The sequence below is a fragment of the Pleuronectes platessa genome, chromosome 19 (assembly GCF_947347685.1).
Source record: "Pleuronectes platessa chromosome 19, fPlePla1.1, whole genome shotgun sequence".
Taxonomy (NCBI): Eukaryota; Metazoa; Chordata; class Actinopteri; order Pleuronectiformes; family Pleuronectidae; genus Pleuronectes; species Pleuronectes platessa.
The window spans coordinates 9202809-9225675 of NC_070644.1; the positions used below are offsets into that span (position 1 = coordinate 9202809).

The 22867-nt window shown below is 42.1% G+C and overlaps 2 protein-coding genes across 3 annotated transcripts in view; one reads left to right on the forward strand and one right to left on the reverse strand.

Annotated features, from left to right (window-relative positions):
- Positions 1-19811, forward strand: mtrex (Mtr4 exosome RNA helicase). Its single transcript, XM_053411522.1, has 27 exons — positions 1-120; positions 627-767; positions 848-914; positions 1364-1426; positions 1533-1645; positions 4213-4387; positions 4518-4608; positions 4701-4825; positions 5056-5154; positions 5307-5421; positions 5504-5635; positions 8842-8921; positions 9363-9473; positions 10178-10279; positions 11882-12007; positions 12640-12790; positions 13161-13333; positions 13421-13489; positions 13566-13691; positions 14295-14405; positions 14493-14681; positions 15604-15767; positions 15987-16092; positions 17169-17225; positions 17312-17474; positions 19030-19134; positions 19346-19811. Exons 1-27 carry the CDS (start codon positions 20-22, stop codon positions 19396-19398), a joined length of 3108 nt encoding a protein of 1035 aa, XP_053267497.1. The 5' UTR covers positions 1-19; the 3' UTR covers positions 19399-19811.
- The window catches only part of plpp1a (phospholipid phosphatase 1a), a 13639-nt gene continuing 10390 nt past the window's right edge, over positions 19619-22867 (reverse strand). For both annotated transcript variants that reach the window (XM_053411527.1, XM_053411526.1), the window contains exons 5-6: positions 21134-21310; positions 19619-20784 (exon numbers count right to left, since the gene is read on the reverse strand). In XM_053411527.1, coding sequence (XP_053267502.1) covers positions 20674-20784; positions 21134-21310 — 288 coding nt within the window. In that variant the 3' untranslated portion in view covers positions 19619-20673. The remainder of the gene's footprint in view (positions 20785-21133; positions 21311-22867) is intronic.

Genomic DNA, 22867 nt, shown 5'->3' on the forward strand with positions numbered 1-22867 from the left:
AGTCGCTCCATCAACAATCATGGCCGACGCGTTTGGAGACGGCCTGTTCAGCGTGTTTGACGATGAACAACAAACGAGTTCCAGCAAAACCCCGCCCGTCTCCGCGGCTCCAGATACGGGGTAAAGTCTTTTTTCTACGGAGCAAAGATTATTTAAAAACCCGCAGCTTCGAATGTACACGAGACGTTAAACGAAATATCATGTGCGCTCGTGACAGTGAGACGGTCCGCTAGCATCGTTAGCTTGGGCTAGCATATAGCATGTGAAGTGCCGGTTTGTGCCAATAAGCCCCAATTAAAAACGAGTTTTAATAGTTTTTATCACATATTTACCTTATTTCCGTGAAACTTGACAGGGAACCGCAACTACAACGTAGACAGTTGACATTTAGTATTATTTTGACAATGATTTGTATTTTGAGTAGTGTGTAATATGTGTAAAACTGAATTTCAGAAGAAGCAGAAAATGTAAATACTTGAGTAAAGTTCTTGAGTGAATATACTTTCCACAACTGCTTCCAAGAGACTGTGAATTTGGAAGGTGTGTCCAAGATTTGCTGTAACCTCCCTGTGCATATTTAGATTCATTTAACCAAACTTGTCTGTCTCGTCCTTTCTCTGCTACAGGAAATCTGGAGGTAAGAATGGCACCGACAAGGATGCTGGACCCACTGGCCGGGTCAAGAGGGAGGCGGACAGTGACGGTGGCGAGGATGTGGTGTTCGGGAAGAAGCCTCGAAACGATGCAGCCTCTGCTAATGACTTAAAGTAAGTTGAGCTACAGTTATTCACCCTAGGCTTGCGGAGGAGAATATGCTTTAAGCTAACATTGTCCTTTTTGTCTTTAGTCTTGCAGAGTTTTTGCCCCAAGTGAAGGTGGAGCAAGTTGAAACTGTGGAGGGATGCTCGCATGAGGTAAAGGAGGCAAATCACAGATTCTGTTCAGACCCGGTCCAAACATCCATCCTGAGAGATCCAGTCACAATCGGTCAGCTCTGTGTTTGTCCGTCACATCAGGCATATAAATACGTCCAGAATGTCTCCTGTGAATTTTCAGAACTCACTCCCCTGACTATAAGTAAATAACCATCTACGTCTTTTCTGTTTTTCTCAAAGACCAAATTATATGTTTGTCACCCAGTCTGAGAAGTGTAAAAGTACTTTCGATTTTCCCTAAAGCTCTAGACTAGAGGGTCAGAGGATAGCAGCTGAGTAGGAGGTCCTTCATATGTGTTCCAGGATGCATGAACTGTGCGGGGCTCTACTGATTGAATCTCTCAGGATTGTAGTTGACACCAGGTCTGGAAAAAGGCCAAAGGATCTCTTATGCAAAACTGGATTTACTGAACATATTTCTCCAACAGGTAGCTCTGCCTGCCAGTGATGAGTATAAACCACTGAAAGCTCGAGTGGGGAAAGCCGCCAAGGTTTGTTAATATTCTACCTCTGTGGGATTCACTTGATTGGTTGGTTCCAAATACCAATGTCATTATTGTTTTCTTACATAGTATTTGTGTCTTGTTTCTCTTGCAGGAGTACCCTTTTATTCTTGACCCGTTCCAGCGTGAGGCCATCCTATGTATTGACAACAATGAGTCTGTGCTTGTGTCTGCACACACCTCCGCTGGCAAGACTGTCTGTGCTGAGTGAGTATTCTTAATTAACTATAAATTAACGTTTTAAGGAATATAAGAGACACCTGTGTGCGTTAAACATGAATGTGTTACAGCAATGATTAACTTGCAACAGTACTTTTTATACGTGAGGGTGTCGAACCTTCAAATACAGTGGAAACCGTGTATAGTGATCACGGATAAAGTGATTAGCCGCTTGTATGAATCAAAAGCTTTTGACAATCATATTGATACAAATCCTGTTTAAATAATCCTTCTAGAGTAATCAATTAGTCTGCTCATAGTGTTCATGGTGGATCTTTCCATACATGAAAACCAAACAAAAATACATATTTTCATATGATACTTGGTCTGCTTCCGCTTGGTGTTCCTCAGGCTGCCTTGTTTAGAATACTTAAAGACAGAGAAACAATCGTCACTGCTGGCAAGGGAGAGAGAAAACAACTTCGCACTGGTAAAGCACCTGTGGTGGAAGCCGCCCTCTTAAAGTGGAGCGATAATCCCCTGTCATGTAATGCCCCCTTGTGTGGGGCTTTGGTGAAGGAGAAGGCGGGAGAATTGGCAGCGAAAATAAGAGGGGACAGTTTCAAAGTTTCCATCGACTGGTTGTAGCCGTTTAAAAAGAGGGAGAACATAGTCTTTAAGAAATTGCATAGGGAGTCTGCTGAGGCTGACATTGTATCACACGACGAATGGCTGGAGGACCAGTGGGTACGGTTGAGACGAGAATACGCAGAGCACAGCATCTGGAATGCCGATGAGACCAAATTTACTTTGGAGCACTACCTGACAGTACACTGACCTTGAAATATGACTATAAAAGAGGAGGAAAGAAGTTTAAGGAAAGAATCACCGCTCTGTTCGCCTGCTCTACCACCGGGGGAAAATTGGCAAAAGTCATAACCCCGGCTGCTTAAAAATTAGAGCACACTGCCTGTCCGCTATGCAGCCGATGCATCAGCCTGGATGACAAGGGCTCTCTTTGAAGAGTGATTGATAGAGTGGGATCGCAAACTGGGCCTAGAGAGGAAGAAGATTCTACTGCTTGTTGACAACTGTACAGCCCATGATGTTAAAAACACAACACTGAGAAACGTCCGACTTGAGTTCCTGCCAAAGAACACAACCTCCAACAGCCAAGCTTACTTTAGAAAAGAGATTGCACACAGTGTGCTGTGCCACACCAATGAAGAAAGCAGAGTTACTGCTGTAGACATAGCAGGGATGCTTGGGCTGATGTGGAAGCCTCCACAATAATAAATAGTTTAGGAAAGAAGGCTTGGTCATTTCACCAGTGGAGGAACTTACAGCTATTGATTCACATGCTGAGATAAGAACCGCAGAGTTTGAGCAGTGGATTGCAACCGATGACCACGTCACTTTGTTAGAGCCTTTTACATATGAGGACATCGTAACAGAAAAGAGAGAGTGCTTTGGTGTGGATACCAATCCTGTCGGCAGCGAGGAGAGAGAGGAGTAACAAGATAAGACCCCTGTGCCATCCCTGGCTGAGATGAGAAATGCAATCCGTATTTTAAGGACTGGTTTGCTGCATCAGGGTTTAAACAACTTTGACCTTTTGCATCGTTTTACAAAAGAAGTGGATTAGGTCTCGAAACAAATTAGTGAAATGACTTATTTTCATGTGGTGCATGACCCGATTTAAACAGAGGGGACCTCATTCTTTGTTGCAGTAAAAAAATTTGACTAAGTTCAGTATGTTTTTTTTAACATGTGTTAAAAGTCAATAATAAATTAGATTTAATTTGTATTTACCATATTCACAAATCACAATTTGTCTCATAGGGCTTAACAAGGTGTGACATCCTCGGCCCTCAAAGGTTCAGTGTGTAATATTTATAATCTAGTGGTGAAGTTGCATGTTGCAGCTGAATACCCCTCACCTCACCCTCTCCTTCCAAACATGAAAGGGAACCTCCGGAAGTCTTCAGTTGTCATAAATATTCTGTGTTGTCTGCGCCGGCCCCAGCCAGTGGGTGGAGGCACTGTGTTTTCATGTTGTCAGGTGTCCTTACGTTCTTTTGAACCCAATATGTCAGATATGCCCAAAGGGAATATCATTACATCTGGCAAAGACATTCACTTGGACTCAAGGATGACCTGAAAGGAATTTGGTGGCCAGAGGCCATCGGTCAATGTCACTGACCTCACAAAGCACATATTTTGCAATCTCTCTGGAACGCCTTGAGGGAACTTGCTTCAATATTTTGCACAAACATTCACTTGAATCTAAATTTTATAGTCAAAGGCCAGAGTCTCAGTGGACTCACAAAATATTTTTGTTTTTCTTCAACATTATCAGCTTGAGGGAAAGTTTGGCTAAAAAATTCACTTGGACTCAAAGGTCAAGGAAACAGGGACCCCACAATCCTGTCATGAGTTCCTGTGAATGTGATGTACATCAGTTACCTTATCTGAAACTGCACTGGTTTGTAGATGCATTAAGGCGTCTTTTTCTCAAATGTGTTAACATGCCAAAATCTCTGTCAGATTTATTTCAATCTTGTCAATAAGTTTGTCAGATATATGATCTAACCTGGTTGATCTCCACCTTGTAGATATGCCATAGCTCTGGCCCTCAGAGAGAAGCAGAGAGTGATCTTCACCAGCCCCATCAAGGCTCTTTCCAACCAGAAGTACAGAGAGATGTATGAGGAGTTTCAGGACGTGGGACTGATGACTGGTGATGTCACCATCAACCCCACAGCCTCCTGCCTCGTCATGACTACAGAGGTGGGTCACAGTGATGTGTAAAAGAGAGGAGGCATCCCTAGATTTGTCCGATATCAGCGTTATTGATGGGTCGTCATTGGGAAGTAATGCTGAGATTTCGGTCTGACGCCACAAACTTCTTTTCTCACAGATTCTGAGGAGCATGTTGTACCGAGGCTCAGAGATCATGAGGGAAGTAGGGTGGGTCGTCTTTGATGAGATCCATTACATGAGGGATGCAGGTGTGTACACACTGTAATACAATCCGCACAGACAAACTAATCACCAGCTCCCAGTGCAAAGCAAAGTGACTTTACTGGACCTTACCTTTCAGAGCGTGGCGTGGTGTGGGAGGAAACCATCATCCTTCTTCCTGACAATGTGCATTATGTCTTCTTGTCGGCCACCATCCCCAATGCCAGACAATTCGCTGAGTGGATCTGTCACCTACATACGCAGGTGAGATGCAGCAAGTAATCAAACAATGCTTACACTTAGTCTGTTCACATGTGGAATAGTATTAACACTTTTACAGTCTACTGGCTAAGAGATGCGAGACAAAGACGCTGTGTGAGGTGAAAGAGATGGGCTGGTGTGGGTGTTAGTTAACAGCTACTGTGGGTTTTGTGTTTTTCTTTTTTCTATCCTGTTCTTACCAAACTAACATCTTTCTGTGTCGTTTCTCCTAGCCATGCCATGTGGTGTATACAGACTATCGTCCCACTCCACTGCAACACTACATCTTTCCAGCAGGGGGTGACGGTCTCCACCTGGTCGTTGATGAGAATGTAAGTACATCCACAGACTGCACTTACTGGAGTTGCAAGGGAGAGTGGGGCAATTAGTGATAAATGAGTCCTATAGAAGTCTATTTCTGTCTCCTGGATTTGAATGCATTATTGGGCATTAGTCTTCTCTAATATCTGCATATTTTCTTCAGGGAGACTTCAGAGAGGACAACTTCAACACAGCTATGCAGGTGCTGAGGGACGCAGGGGATTCTGGAGGCAGCGGCGGAGGCAAATGGGACCCGAGACGAAAAGGAGGCACTAGAGGTGTGTATTTGTGTCTGTTCTCAATTTAATAAACCTATAAGTGTTGTCGGTTGATTCATTTACAATGATGCCCTTTACGTAGGTCCATCCAGTGTTTTCAAAATAGTGAAGATGATCATGGAGAGGAACTTCCAGCCCGTCATCATTTTCAGCTTCAGCAAGAAAGAGTGTGAGGCGTACGCTCTGCAGGTGGCCAAACTGGACTTTAATAGAGGTACGTGAACACGTGCTGCGATTCAGCCACAGATGTGCTCTTATCTTAACATATGTAAGTTTGTGTGCACGTGTGTGTATGTATAAGTAATTATTTCCTCTACAAACTTGTAGTCGGCCTTACCTTTTACATCAGCAGCATGAGCAGTGATTCAGAAGCCCGAGCACCACTGTCATTGTTATCACTGAGTAAATCTCCTGCACTTCTGTTTAAGTTGGCTTATGCAACAGACCTGCAGAATTTAAATGCATAGCGAAAGGTTTACGTCGGACACCTTGAAACGGTAGATTAATGGCAGCTGATGTGTTCTTGGCATGTGATCAATTTATTTTCTGTTTTTTCACTCCGCTGAATGAGGTCAAATATAGTCCAGCAGATTTGACTTGCTGTAAATCCAAACTCTCTGTTTACAAAGCATAAATCCTGGTGGCCTAACTGTGTTAAAGATAAAACATTTTCCATTCGTGTGCTGTCTACTTTGAATCACAGCCTACATATTGTGTGCTTCGTAATTTCATGATATTTTCCACTCACTGGCATGTCTGTTATTCCAGTAATTAAAAATCCGTGCTTATCCAGCCAGTAGTAAAAAGCTCTGTCAGCTTGACATCATGAATCTCTTCTCGGCTAAATTATAGTGCTTTACTGTGAGCTGTATTTTCTCTGCATTTGCCATTTGTCAGCTGTAATGTAACACTGTCAGCACATCAAAACAATGAGCAGATCTTTGGCTAGCTTCAGAGTTGTCGAGAAGATTGTCTCTGCACACTGCATCGCCAATACAAATAAATTTTTGTGATAAATAGTTGAGGCATTTGAGTAGGGAGTTGAAATTAGGCAAGCGAAACCACTCACCAAAAGACTTGGCGAGCCAAATGGAGCCTCCCCGCTGAGTGAACATGCTTTATTGAGGGTGCTCAGCTGGTCTTGCTAGTTGGTTCAGTTTACAAGTGAAGTTGCTTCATGAGGACAAACCTCTGCTCTATGGGAGATAATCCAGTCATAGATGGAGTTTGGTTCACTTGCATCTGTTCTCCAGGCTTTTATTTTTTAAGGTGAAATACAACAAGCTTAATGCTAATGAAGTCTTACTTCCGTGATACATGATAAATGTCTTTATAAACAAGGTTTGTTTAAATGCTGAGCTCCTCCAACCCTGGAGGCCTCTTTTCTGTCAACACTGCCAATGTCTTTTTTTCATCAATACTGCAAGAAACAAATGGAAATATTCAGCCAAGGAAAATCTCTCCTTTCCAGCAGTTTCCTGTGTTTGGAGAATCTTTCTTAAACAAACAAAGAGGGGTTCATAGAAAACGAGGCCACCTGCAACCAGTAATAATGTTCAGATAATTTCATTTGATTGAGGAAAATGTTTAATCTAGAAAAAATATTATATTCCCAAAACTCAATTTATTCCATAAACTTTTTATGTTTGTTTAAACAACAAAGAAGCTTTCATGTCAAAATGTGAGGGATGATGTTCTTTTTAGGCTCCAGACAAATTCTATCACAAACTCTCCGAATGGCCCACAGTGCAAATATAACCATTTGCAGTTTTAAATTCAGTTTCAACATGTTTTCCTTCTATCCATTTGCCATTGAAACTGTTTCAAACATGCACTCGAAGTCTTCGTCTTCGTCTGACCCGAAACGCCGGATGTTGATGTGCTGGAAACAAAAATATATCACCCAGGCACCACCCTTTGTTTGAAAGCTCCAGAGATTTGTCTGTTGTTCTGAAGTGTCTGACCCGTTTTTCATGTGTGAAAGATGAGCTCTGGAAAATGTCCTTTGCCAGATTTCTGCATAATGTCTAGAGTTCATGTGAAAACGGCTTCAGAAACTGAACATGGCCGTTTACCCAGTGGACACAGTATCTAAGCGGGTTGTTAATGATTTGGGTTTTTTTGTTTGGGAGTTTATGCTTTATGGTTATGATCCGGGGGCGGGAGCCACGTGGCTCTCCGTTCCCCCCCTTTCTCCCTCCTCTACCTTTTTCTACACGTGTTTTCTTCCTCCATCCTCATTTTCTTTTTCTCGAAAAACTAATTATAAGTCCCCCCTCTGTGTCCCTCTCTGTTGTGAGCTGTGACACACAGTTTCTGGGCAGTGTTTGTGGAATGGCAGAGCTGTGTTGGAATCAGGGAGCGACTGGTGCTGAAACACAAACCAGCTGAATGACTGCAGAACATTAGTGACGAGCAGGCAAATAATAGACGGGGCTGGGTTTCATGCTAAGACTAAAAACACATACATACCCATGTTCTGTTGTGATGCTGAACTGCTGCAGATTTGTTTTAGTTGTCACTTGAGGTCGGACAAAGTCTTCATCACATTGGTCCAGAGCCAGATATTTGAGCAATTAATGGTCCTATCACTGTGATTGAGTTTGACTTCTGTTAATTTGGATTTTTCTCTCACTTGTCCTTGGAGTGGACTTCAAGTTATAGAGAGATTTTTTACTTTCGTGCTCACACACCATGTTAAAAATCTACTCAAAGAATTTCAGCAATGTTCAGTTAAATATTATAATCCTACTCTGTGGAATTAATGATGCAAAGTAGAAGTCATGGATGTGATGTTTGTTCCAGAGCCATGGATGTACGTATTGCTTGGCATTGCTTTATAAGTAAACGGTTAGAATAAGTCCTATTTACACTGAAGTTGTTTGGTATTCACAGTTGAGACTGAACCATCAGACTTCTGCCGAAGTCCCAAGTTTCTGACAAACACAAGATTTCCTAGAACGGTCTCATGAATAAAGACAGATCGGTGACTAAGTTTCCAAATGGATGACCAGCAGCAAACAATATAACGTGATTAGCAGGACACAGTTGGCAGTGGCTCACTTGTTGCATTCATATTTAACAGATTAGATTAATTCATTGTTTGTAGGAAATTCTACATAATGACACAAATTAGAGAAACATTCTGATGGTTGCAACATCAAATCAAATCTCGAGTCCATTTGCCTGCTCCGGCCCTGGGTGGTTGAAGTTTTCCTGCAAACAATGTCCTAAAATAACAAACTCTCCCCATTTTTTTCCCCTTGTGAACTGTCCAACACCCAAAAGTACGTGTGTGAGCTTGTGCATGTTGAAAGATTTGCACATGTTCAGGATGTAAGAAATGGCTTTGTTGTGATAATTGGATCATTTTCTGAACAGATATGAGCGGATGCTAATGTTGTTCTTTTTAAATAACAGATGATGAGAAACGTCTGGTGGAGGAAGTGTTCAACAACGCCATCGACTGTCTCTCAGACGAAGACAAGAAACTGCCTCAGGTGAGGAGACCTGGACTCTCTCACAACTAATATGATGGTTTTATAAACAATCCATGTTTTTCTTGCTCCAGTTGTGGAACCAAGCACCGTCGCCTCGTAAAGCCTAAAAAAAAAGGCTTGCTATTTCCTGCAGTCATTTTCTACCAAGAGAGGACAGTTAAACAGCCTCAATGTAAATAACTGGACACATAATGTCAACACAGGCTTTAAACGCTCTGCTCCTGTTATTCTATGCTGCTGTTGAGTTATGTTATGAAAACCAGCCGTGTCAAGGTAACCGTGTGTAGATCACTACGTTACAAACAAACATTCCACTTCAAGGTCTCAATGCTTTTCCATTCTGCCTCTTTGTGTGACGATAGCTTTTATCTAAATACCTGGTGATCTTCCAATACAAATACTGCAAACAATAACCTACATATCCACGCCTTTGTTCCTCAGGTGGAGCATGTGCTGCCACTGTTGAAGAGGGGAATAGGTATCCATCACGGAGGCCTTCTGCCCATCCTGAAAGAAACCATAGAGATCCTTTTCTCCGAAGGTCTGATCAAGGTAAGACTGTCTCTGCATCAAGATGCTCCAAAACCCTGATTTAACTATAATGGTACACAGTGGAGCGCATACCTCCACCGAGGCCCAACAGTCCCCTTACATTCAGTCAAGCTGCACCAAATGACACACACTCATAGATATCAGTTTCCAAAATATACCAGATTTCTTTTATCAAGATCCATTAATTTTGTCCGTGGGAATTTGGTGAAAATATTTTTTTTTAAGTTAAAGAAAGTGATTAAAACAAACATTCTGTTCACCAGGCATGTGTTGACCCATTACAGAACACAGAAGTGAAGTTGCAATAACACTGGAATGACTTCAAGACTTAATCAGAAGTCAAAACACTGGACCATGATTTATAACACGACTTTTAGAACTATAATAATGTATCTACTTGAAATGTGGGCTTTCATGTTTCTGGCCTCTGCAGAGCCATCGAGGGTGAAGTCACTTTGCCTCTATTTTCTTTTCTGAAAGCATAAACAACAGTTACCAATTGATAATCACACTGTTTTAGAGAAATTGTTTTTTTGGGGGGAATTTATTAAGCCTCTAGAAAACCCACAAAGCCTTCTGGTGAAAACCACTCGCTCAACACAAATATAAGTTTACAAGGCAACTCCACGGGACATCATTTTCAAGCTGTGCTGACAGTGATATACTGAGGATTTCTTCTTAATGCCTTTTCATTCTCATTCCAGGCCCTGTTTGCCACAGAGACGTTTGCCATGGGCATCAACATGCCGGCTCGCACCGTGCTCTTCACCAGCGCACGCAAGTTTGATGGCAAGAATCATCGCTTTGTAAGAGCACTCATTTTTACCTCTGTTAATGTTTAAGAGGTTATGTTATTTACATGATATTTTTCCCTCCTCACTCAGACTGAGAAAAACCTCATACATGGTTGTGTTTTGTTGTATTAACAATGCTGATTCAGTATATTTGAAATGGTGAAAACTACCTGATGTCAATTATTGGATTTCTTTGCTCCACTGCAATACTGAGTTTAATACTTTATAAGTATATATAACTAGAATGGCCCTCAGTGGAGCACATACCTCAACCAAAGGCCCAAAAGTCTCCTTTGCACCAAATACCTTGCACACATCCATAAATATCATGGACTCTTTGATAGAATTTTCATCAAAGAGTCATGAATTATTCCCTTGGAAATAAGGGAAAATGTTAAACATTGTAAGGGTTTCCTCCCTGACCAATACGGTATCCTTCCACCAAGTTTAATGGAAATCCGGGCAGTAGTTTTTGTAGAACCATGCTTAAAACACAATGCAACCAACCTACAAACAGACTGGGGTGAAAACCAAACCTCCTTAGCAGAGGTAATGATATTTTAACACCTTAACATTAATCATACATGCAAAATACTCATAAGAACATAAGTGGTTGCTGTGCAGTTGGCAAATAAAAGCAGGAACTGGACAGAGCCAACATTGGATGCAGACCAGTCATCCATTTCTGGAAACCTGTTGTATGCATTTCTGTGCCTTTTTTATAGGAAGCTGCAGCTTTTTTGTTGTTGTAAACATAGTTTGTCCATGTTTGTGTACCTGCGCTATCTGTGGGCCTTGGTAGTATAACTCCACATAAACAGGGCTGTCTCTTTAATGCAGCTCCTGCTTATCTGCTGCGAGGAGCCGTCGCACTAGGGTTTTCTCTGAGGCCTTTATATGGTGTTCAAGTCCTGCAGCTCGCAGCGCCACATAAACAGCCACGTATTGACTATAAGAGCCTGTGGCTGTGTGAGCCCTCACTTAGAAGGACCCTTCATCATCACTTCATACACATGGAGTTCAAGCGCTCTCTCTCTCTCAGACACACACACACACACAGACACACACACGCAGGCTTGACGAGAATGTGAGCTGGAAACTGCCCTCCAAAAAGTTCATCAGGAACATCTGGTGCCGCTGACGGTGCCAAAGCTCCACGCAGGCACTCGCACACTTCAACACACAGCTTTCATTCCTGAAAACGCACTGTGTTTCAGATCAGGAGCCGGTCCCTCAGCATGCCTGAAATGACAATCAGATTGTTTCAGCACAAAAAGAATAGCATCTGTCTCTTTTGCTACGTTTTTATTGCTGAAAGACCAGTAGATATATCGAGTTAAATCTGAGCCGTGTGCGATGTAGAGAGTCGGCCTCAAAGACCTGAGGAGCCTGGGGCAATCTGTCCCTCACGAGAACCGTCATCTAGAGCTGTACAAATACTTTAAAAACATTTGGCAATTCTCTAATATTCTAAATATGTTCTCTCCATCCTCCGATTTTGTTTGTCTTCATCCTTTATCAGAACAACAATAATATATTATTTTACAAAGCAAGGTATTATTCACTAACAGATTTCTTTCTTCTTTATATCATGTGTGTTTTCACGTGGCTCAGATCACATCAGGTGAGTACATCCAGATGTCTGGGCGTGCAGGGAGGAGAGGAATGGACGACAGGGGAATTGTTATTTTCATGGCGGATGAGAAGATGAGTCCGTCTGTGGGCAAAACGCTACTCAAGGTACTTTACCGAACGCAACTTCTAGCACACCTCTTCACTGCTTTCTACACATTCTTCTAATACTTGAAATAGTCCAGTGTTTCCTATTAACTATCTAGAGTGTGGTAACCCACCTTATTTATATTTGTCCCACCACAGTTTAAACTGATAATAATTCTTCTCATCCGCATCTCTGCGGATCATCAGGTCATTTGTACATCAACGCTCGACTCCACGCTCTCACAGAGAAGCCAGCGAGTCTTGTTTTATTGTTTTTCATTTGACACATGTATTTATGCTTGCATGAATATGTAGCTGCCTAGATTTTAAAGGGGTCTGTGTTAATATAAAAAAAAAACTGTAAGTTGGCGCTGTCACAGTGTCGAACTCTCAGGGTGTCTTGGAGAACGATGTTGAACACCTGTGGTTCTGGCGTCTCATAGGTCACAATTGCAAAATACTCTTCTGAGTTCAATTCGGGGAAAAGTGACTTAGGACAGAATTGACTCAGACCTCCAACCTTCCTGGCACCTTTACCAAATATTAACAACATTATCAAACCTGAAAATGAACCTCAGCTATATAGTTTTAGCATAAAAACGTACATTCTTTAGGTCCGTTTCTAATTTGTCTGTTTTTACTGGGCTGTGCAGGGATCAGCCGACCCTTTGAACAGCGCCTTCCACCTGACCTACAACATGGTACTGAACCTGCTGCGTGTGGAGGAGATCAACCCGGAGTACATGCTGGAGAAGTCTTTCTACCAGTTCCAACACTACAGAGCTTTGCCTGGCGTGGTGGAGAGTAAGCTTTGTTTTCCATATGTAGTTCTGCAAACTCCAGACTGGATGAGATTATTTGCCATTAGTTAGATTATCACCTACACCTAAGCTTTTATCATTAATGACTCTACATATTCTTTTCTAAATTATTGGATTTAAAAATGTCACTCAATGGAAAACATTTCTGTAATTTCTCACTTCCAAAGTTTACCTCTTCAAATGTACGGTCATCTTCAAAAGACAATCTACCGTCAGATACAACAGATCACATCAGATCTTCACATTTAAGAAGCAGGAAGATAAATTATTAATTGTCATAATAATTTTATTGAATGGCCCGTTATTGAGTAGTTCTTGGATGCATCTAATGACTTCTGTGGTTTTCTGTGCAGAAATAAAGAAGTTGGAGGAGCAGTACCACGGCATTGACATTCCTAACGAGGAGAGCGTGGTCACTTACTTTAAAATCCGACAGCAGCTCGCAAAACTGGGGAAAGAGATCCAAGAGTTCACCCACAAACCAAAATACTGCCTCCCCTTCCTGCAGCCTGGACGACTCGTCAAGGTCAGACCTCACACACCGAAACCAGTGACAGGACAGTAATCATCGATGTTTCCGTGTCTTTACTATATCTCTGTTTTGAACCAATAGGTGAAAAATGAAGATGCCGACTTTGGGTGGGGAGTTGTTGTAAACTTTTGCAAGAAGTCTAACGTGAAGGTAAGTTCTCCTGGTGTCACATGTATTTGAACCCATTAACAAAGGACTGTGACTAATATACATTTTCTCCGTTTAGACCATTTCAGACTCCGAGCCGCTGTATGTGGTGGAGGTTCTGGTTCACTGCAGCAAGGACAGTGTCAAAGAATCTGCGACCGAGACGGCAAAGCCTGCTGCTGCGGGGGAGACTGGAGAGATGATGGTGAGTGAGACAAACATCCGAACACATATCACACACACTATATACATACACAGGTTTGATGCCGGTGCATATCTATCAACCCGTTTTATACCCATTTTTATTTTCCATTTAAACAAAAGTGACATATCACCAACATTTTTGCTCTTGACTTGTGACGGGCACGGCTGGGTCAGGTATCCACACTCTGATGGTAATTATGCGTCACATAATTTCAAGATGAAACCATTAGATCATGGTGGCGAGAGAAGGAGACTGCAACACTCCTCAAATTGACAAAGGAAACAAATGCTACAATTTTATAGTCTTAATATTTATCTGAATTTCCCTTTAACTTTCTACAAAACTCTTCAGTAAAATCAGTTGAATCTTGACTTACTGACAGTGAGTGTCACCATGAACAAGAGTGAAGTGAAGTTAGAGGTTCTTGTTTCACCCTCTTTTTCTGGTATGGTTTAATCACACCCAACTAGAGATGAACCCAAACCCAACTGTCTATCTGAATGCTTCTAATATTTACGTCAGGGTAACTCTTGCGAAATATGAGTAAAATTTGTCGGGACGCTTGACCAATAACTCGTGTGATTCTAACCTGTTCTGGTCCAGGTGGTCCCAGTGATGCTGCACCTCCTGACTTCCATCAGCTCCGTTCGTCTTTACATCCCCAAAGACCTGAGGCCCTTTGACAACAGGCAGCTCATGCTCAAGTCTATTCAGGTAAAAGAAACTGCAGCCATCTTGAAACAAATATATTGAGTAAAAATGCAATCGTTTACATTTACATCTGCGTGTTCTGCCCTTCAGGAGGTGCAGAAGCGTTTCCCCGACGGCGTTCCTCTGCTCGACCCCGTAGACGACATGGGCATCAAAGACCCTGCTCTGAAGAAAGTCATTCAGAAGGTGGAGGCCTTTGAGCACCGCATGTACTCCCACACCCTGCACAGTGACCCCAACCTGGAATCTGTGTATTCTCTCTGTGAGAAGAAGGCGCTGGTGAGAAACTGTGTGTTTGTGTGTGTTTCAGTTTGTGTTTGTCATGGGAAACCTGTTAAATGTACCAAACCCTTTTGAAAGCGGAATCATTTATCCACAGTTGGGTGTTGTTACTTTTGAATTATTAATACTTCTCTATTCATTCTTTAATCTTTTCTATTCATTTTCATCAGCTACACTTGTTAGATTTCAAACCATGACCTTCCTTTGTCTTTTCCCGCCAGACAGGTTGGTTTTAACTGCTTGTACACTTATACGGACAAATACAGGAAGAAAGTAAGGACCCCTACATCCACAGGGCCTCAGTCATAGGTCAGAACAGAAACCCAATCAGATAATGATCAAGAAAAAAAGGCTTTAACGAGACACCAAAAGGTCCATGACAATGCTGGACATGCGGTTATAGAAAAGTCTATACAATAAACATCGAAACATTCCTAGTCCCATACAAATATAATATATGGCCTCATCCTAATATGTTGGGATTTGTTTTTCCCTGTTCATAATTGAAACAGTACAATGTCACTTAGCTCATATTCTGCAGACAGTGTATTAATTGCACTGTAATATAATAAACATACCTCAGTGTATAGTTGTTCTTGTCGTGATCTGCTGGGAGCACTGAAAACCTTTTAGCTGTCATATTTGTATGTGATGGTTTTATGTTGGATCTCAGAAGTGTAGCTTACCATGAGGAATGAACCATGCTGGTCAAATCTTAGTGTTGTAATGGTTTGTAAAGGTTGAAGTGGATAAAGAACAGATAAGCAGGCAGATGAACATCCATCACTAAGGTTGAAATGAGCTCATACACATAATCACTGGGAGTTTACAAAGTGCTTTTATGAGCCCTGGAAGTCCCATTAGGTGAAGTTTACATGGTCTAACAGTAAGTGTGTGTGTGTGTCTGTGTGTGTGTTAGATCGCAGCAGATGTTCGCACGGCCAAGCGCGAGCTGAAGAAAGCTCGCACCGTCCTGCAGATGGACAAGCTGAAGTGCAGGAAGAGAGTTCTGCGCCGCCTCGGCTTCGCCAGCCCCTCCGATGTGATCGAGATCAAAGGGCGAGTTGCATGTGAAATCAGCAGGTAGGGAACCACAACAGATTGTATGAACACAACTGAACACAGAATGTTTCCTACATACCTCTCATTAATGCAACTTGGTGTCACTATATTTGTTCCTATTGTTGCCCCCCCCCCAGTTTGAGAACCACTGCTTTAAAGCCACATGCAAAGAGCTGGCCGGTTGTAACTTGGGTAATAAAAAGTCCCGTCTGTTCATTCACTCTGCGTTTATCATCCCAGTGCTGACGAGCTGCTGCTGACGGAGATGATATTCAACGGCCTCTTCAACGACCTGACGGTGGAGCAAGCCGTCGCCCTGCTGTCCTGCTTCGTCTTCCAGGAGAACGTACGGACAGACACACACACACACGTACAACACAAATACGATTCATCTAATCCTCCGCACAAAAGGATATTAAGCCTTTTTCCGAACGCTGAGATAAACAGTTGATTCTCGTTTCAACACACTCACATTCTTGGCCTCTTCCCGTGCTCTGCGAACGCAACAGAAACCTGAGGTTGACGAGTGTTTGTCTTTCCTAATGATGCCTGTTCTCTCAGTGAGCTCATCCAGCATCAGATGTTTAAAAAAAAAAACTGAACTGGCTCAGGACCAGCTCAGTCCTCTGAACTCGATAAATCACGTCTCCTGTTGCCCTCGTCTCAAGGGTGTGGGTGTGGGTGGGTGGGTGTCATTAGAGACCACCTGCGGCTGTTGGCTGAAGATACTGTACAAACATTCAATCTGTGTTTGGGATTCTAAACCAGCGATGTGTTTGAATATCAAAATGCTAGTAAGAGTTAACTAACTTCTGGTGGTGGTAGGAGACGTTCAGCCAAAACATTCAATGGTCAATTTTTCTTAAATATGATTTACGGCCATCTTTTGTTGTATTAATTTAATATTTATAAAATAAACAATTTAAACAGTTCTTTGTGAGTCTCTGCACCTTCTACCATTTCAGACATATTGTAGATAAAATGAATGATCCTGCAAATAATATTTGGATTAATTGACAGTCATATTTTACATTCCTCAATTGAAGTTTTACCAATGGAAAAAGTTAAATTTGGTGGCATAACAATACTGGACAGAAAGACAGGTGTCCTATTAGTACAAAAAAAAACATATAGACTGTCTATCTCTAATGTCCAATCATGACACAAAGTGCGAGTGAATGACATCAATTTACAATCAAAATGACTTAATCTGTAATTTGAAGGTTTAAGTATTTGCATAAAGTTACTTTAAACCAATCTAGCCAATAAGAAAGCGGCAGGTTTCAGTTTTTTGGGGAGTTTAGATCGGTTTCTTTTGTCTCAAAAGGTTTAAGTAGCGATGTTGTTCTGTCTAAAATCAAAAATAAAGCAAAGTTTGTAAATGGCTGTTACATGATTCAGTGATGTCACTTTGTCCTCCAGGCCAGCGAGATGCCAAAACTGACTGAGCAGTTAGCTGCACCCCTGAGACAGATGCAGGTGAGACGACACTCAACTGTCTGTTTCTGAAAGGTTGAGTTTGGTGGAAATGTTTATACCATGTTTTTCTCTCTTGCTGTGTTCAGGAGTGTGCGAAGCGGATCGCTAAGGTGTCGGCAGATGCGAAGCTGGATATAGACGAGGAGACTTACATGAACCAGTTTAAACCTCACCTGATGGATGTGATCTTCGCGTGGGCCAATGGCGCCACGTTCGCTCAAATCTGCAAGATGACGGACGTCTTTGAAGGTGGGTCCCTGAAATCAACATGCAACAGAGTGCAGGTGCTTCCTCCTGGCAATGATCAGAGGTGGCAGATAACCAAAAGTATTTATTTAATCAAGTATTCTAATCAAGTGAAAATATGAAGTACTTTATTTAAATTAATCTATTTTGTGCTACTACATTTAATTTAAGTCAATACTTCCCTTTTATATGTTTTCAGATTAAGATTTACATTTTAATGTTTGACAAATTTTAATTTCAAAAAAGAAAAAAGTGTTTGGTCAACAACCCCCTCTTTTGGAACTGCCGCAATAATATATGATAAACAACTGGATATAAAGAAAATACAACGGGCTCCACCTCAACAAGTGACTGCTGCTGTCACAATAAAGCATCACTATTAATCACATACGTTACAGTTACATGGGCCGCTCTGTGCTTTTACATTGAAGGATCTGAATTCATCTCCCTCCTCAGCTGAGCTACAACTCTGCTCTTGTAGCAGCAACACTTCGCCTTTGATTTATTCCCTGTCACATGAGCAGCCACTCTGAGGCTGGAAGAGGTTCTCGAATTGATTTATTACGCGTGGTCTGATCCAAACCCGGTTCCAACTCCACCATTTCCCCCATAGTTTGGGTCTGTTACCTCCCAACAATGACCTCACTCGTGAAATATTGGATATCGTTGGAGGAAATGACGCTAAGTTGGGAAACTGCAGGGAGTTTGAGATCTGCTTATGTCTGTTGGCAAAGGGCAGAGATGGAGGACTTGGAAGTTTCGGTTGGGAGTATTTTCAGATGAATCTTCTATCTCATCTTTCTATTTAAATGTTAATGACATTTGGTCGTAAACCGAAGTATTTTTCAGGTCTATAAATTCAGTTTAAACCAACAATACAGATGATCTTTAATATTAATTGATGAACGGAAATTTAACGTTCAACATTTTGTTAATATTCAGTGTTCACACTATTTGTGCCCATTGCTCCAGTCACTGACGTCAACGAATGACGGGAGTCAAATCAGTGTTCAATCACCAGTTGCTATGTGTGAACTAGCGACTGGTACGTCCCAGCCTCTGAATACATTTCTAGTAGACACTAATCTAGATGAAGCTGTGACAACTACAGCCAATCAGAGGCGACCAGATGAACCAGGTTCCCCCTGGTGATAGGTCGTGTAGTGTCCTCAGTCAGTCGTGTAGTATGAACTCGCAGCGGCTTCAAGCCTCCAGATCACAAGACAGTGAGTCGTGTAGAGTGAACTTGGCATAAAGGATTGACACTAACTTATTTTCCTGATAATAAGCAATAATTAGTTCTTTCCTGGAAACTCATTTTAAATTAGGGTATAATGTGGAAACCAATGACGTGTAGCATTCATATCCATTAGGGCAAGCGTGTCCAAGAGAATCAAAAGGTTTTAGAAGTGAGCTGTGATGTTCTGCAGAAAGGAAACTCCTTATTCAACAATCTCATGAATTAATTCATGTTAAATGTCTGTTAATCTGGGCAATAGTTGTGTTTTTCATAAGGAATCCTCACATTGAACACTGTGCGTTTGTGTGTCTGGTACAGGGAGCATCATCCGCTGCATGCGTCGTCTGGAGGAGGTGCTGAGACAGATGTGCTCTGCAGCCAAGGCCATTGGCAACACTGAGCTGGAGAACAAGTTCGCTGAAGGTAAGAACAGGAAGGAATCAATGGATTCAAGGACGAAGGCCAATACCTCATGGTTTTAATCCATTTTGAGTCTAATATGATACTTGAAACCTTTTGAAAATGTACAATGTCTTTTTTATGGAGCAAAATGCGTTTCAGTGAATTCTTAAAAAAAAAAAGAAATCTCAGGCTGAAATTGCTCATTGATGTTTTTCGATCTGTGTCTTTGCAGGAATAACAAAGATCAAGAGGGACATAGTTTTTGCTGCCAGTCTCTACCTATAAAGACAGATTCTCTTTCAGCCCAGTGTGGCTGCTGGAGGATACAAGCTATTCTTGACCTTTGCTCATGATGAGCCTATGATGGAGCTCTCGGCCTCCGCAATTTTTTTTTTTTTTAACTCTCACATCGGGCTCAAATCTGCTTATTTACAAAATGAATAGTCGTTTTGATCTTTTTTCCCTGCTGAGTTGCATTTTATAAAAATAGTTCCACACATCTGGATGACAAAGTAAACAAGTCATGCTTTAATTATAAGTGGTGCCTCAAAACATTCTACATCCAACACTTTTGTTTTCACTGGTTTTCATCGTTAGTGAAATTTCTTTCTTTGGACGTCTGTACATATTTGTAACATTTATTTTCAATAAAAGTCTGTGTGTTGACTTGTTTATACATACAGATTATACAAAAAGTACATTGTTGTTTATTCACTTGATGTCTATATCAGTTCATAGATACACAGGAAGCTGTGATAGCAGCGGCAGTCCAGCAAAGGCAACACGGGATTTGAAAACCGACCGCTGACTCTCCAGCTCTCTAACAAAGCTCAAGCTTCTTCCTCCGCTACGTGAGGTTAGACAGCTGGAGAATCAGCGGTGGAGTGGGTCTGGAGTCCGCTGCTCCACATGAGAAGGGTCTCCAGCTCTGGTCTAGGATGAGCTTTAGCCTCCAGCGTGTTCTAGTGTTAAATCTAACTCTTACAATTAGCCCTTTGTATTAACAAGGCATTAAAGATTGTTCCGCGTCTCTGGGAGCTGGAGGTTTTTCTAAAAGTGACCCTAAATCAGATCTGTGAGCAGACTGACTCCAGGTCAGGAAAAGCTCAAAGCAGGATTACATTCACAGGTTTCAAACAGTCTTCTCTCTCTCTCTTCCCCCCAGCAGTGGTCAGACCCTTTACAGTTGAGTGCATGCAGGCAAGTCCTCCCACTGGCTCAGTAGATCAATGGTTCCCATCTTAACAGAACCTCTAATCTATATCTTCTTCAGTCACTTTAGTCACTAAATCTACCAGGGTTGAACAAGACGGTAAATTGTCTAAAATCATAGAAGTCTTAAAATCTGAAACGGCCTGAGGTGTAGCTTTAAAAAAAAAAATTCTTCTGGTTTGCACAGTCATCACATAGCTTTCTTAAGTGAAAAGAAATTCGGTACTCCATACTGAATCCATGCAGGGTACGAGAAGAGAATTTGCGTGCGATGACAGGCTAGAGAGCTGGGGTCCTGGGTGTGCGTTTGGACAGAGCAGAGGTTTCCTCCTTCTCCTCTCGCTTAGCTTAGTTCGTACTCTCAAAGTGGTTTCCATTAGTCGGGGTCTCCTGCAGGGTCGTCATGTCCTCTTTACGGGATTCCACACGTGGCTTGAAGAAGTCCGACACGCAGAAGACCTGCAGGATGAGAGTGTTGGTTATACATCTGTACCTGTGCACTGCTAAAAAAACAACTAAGATGTCAACTTGGATAGACCACGGGATTCAAGAGCCTTTGGCGATGAGAACTAAAATGCGAGATTTCTGCAGAATGCATACGTCATGCTCTGCTCAGGCACCGCCCCTCGCCTGACTGCTCCAAATATGTTCTTGGTGTGAATGAGTCTGAAGTGGAAAATCTCCTTCTGCTTTCTTTATTTGTTGTAGGCAAACTCTGGAAAATGTCCGTGTCTGAAAACTGCTTTGTTTCTTATAACGACGTGAGAAAAGGCCCCAGAATCCATTTCCCCTGTAAAGTAACACTTACCACGAGTAAAGCCATGAGGGCCCCCTGCAGGAGTCCAGTCAGCACGTCGCTCCAGTGGTGTTTATAATCGGACACTCTGGAAAATCCTGTGTACACTGTCGCAGCGATAAGGAAGAACTGGATTGTGGGTCGCAGCAGCCTCGCCCACTCAACCTGGAGTCGAGCCTGCAGATAGAGCTGAGAGAGACACGGGGCAATGATTAGAACAAGGGGCTCGATTGTAGCAGCATTCCTGCAAGTGTCAGGACGACTCTGAGAACATCCATTTCCACACAGGAGACGAGCTCGTGATGCACCAGAACGCCCCTGAACTGAACATTCTTTTTATAGTTTGTCATCAGCCACGGTGTTACTTCCTTTTCTTAGTTTGAGGTGAGAACCATCTGCAGGCCACATTTCCCTTCGTCAAACTGACCTTTGTTTCTGCTACAGGATCCATCATTTAATCGGATGACCGATAACCCCACCACCTCCCGGAGCAGGAGGATTTATTGCTTAAGACTCTTTGATCTGCTGAAAGTCACTCTGGCCGTAAACGACTGTTTTGTTTGTGGTAAAAACAGGGAGTGCCTCCTCTTTTGGAAGTTTGGAACAAGGACAAACGGTACTTTATCCTGATGCTCTTCCTGTTATACTTCCCTCTCTGACGCGCCGTCATTTGATTGGCGACTGGAGAATATAACAGATCTGTAGGCAAATGTTACTTCAGCTCTGGAGTGGGACAGTTGGTGGCAGGACTTTGTCCCAGTGTCTATTTATATCTCCTGCTGCTGACTCATAAAGTTTATCATCAGGGCTGGGCAGTAAAATCAGCTCTGACCGAACGCAGAGGAAACTCAGAGATGCTGCAAGTGTCCGAGCAGAACAGTGAAGACATACGTGTGAACGTTTAGTGAAGCACTGCTGCTCAGATGAATAGTCGATAGGTATTTTGGGAAGCAGGCTTATTCACTGTTATTGATTAGATTCAGATGAAGAAATCTATGGTCAAATATCTGTGTTAAATATAAAGCTAAAGCTAAAAACCAAAGTGTAAAAGAATCAGTCCTTTGTTTCACATCTTAAAGCTAACATCAGCAAACTGAATCCTGCCTTTAGCGACATATTTACTGGATAGATATAAAACAAGTTGTAGCAGCTCAAAGTGCTTCACAATGGATTGATGGGACGATATTAAGATAAAACATAAGATTTTAAAAATAATCGATAAAAAGGTCAATGAAATTAGGTTACAATAACCCTGCCACTAATATCAACAGACAGATGAATTTGAATAATAACAATGTAATAACCTAATGTCTTAGAAATGAACTTAATCAGAAGCCAGGCTGAGATGTGTTGGAACCTCTCAACACTTCCAGCTGCTCTCAGGTCCAGCTTGGAGCAAATGAGCTGCCTCCATAAAGGTTCTTGTCTCACACTTGATTAGGGGTTCAGTTTAGATTATAAGGGCACGAATTGATTTGACACTCAGGTTTTTGTACTGAATCATTAAAGGCTGAGCCAGGCTAGCTGTTTCCCTCTGGTTTCAGTCTCTGTGCGAAGCCAAGTTAACCAGCTCCTGGCTCTAGCTTTACATGTAATGGTCAGACATGAGAGGCATCGATCTTCCCATCTTAACGTTATGATTAGCATAACTCCCAAAAACGATTCCTTTCAGTCTGAGTTCATCAACATGCACATATGGTAAATCAACACGACAAAGCAATGACCCTGTATAAAACAGTGTTGTGG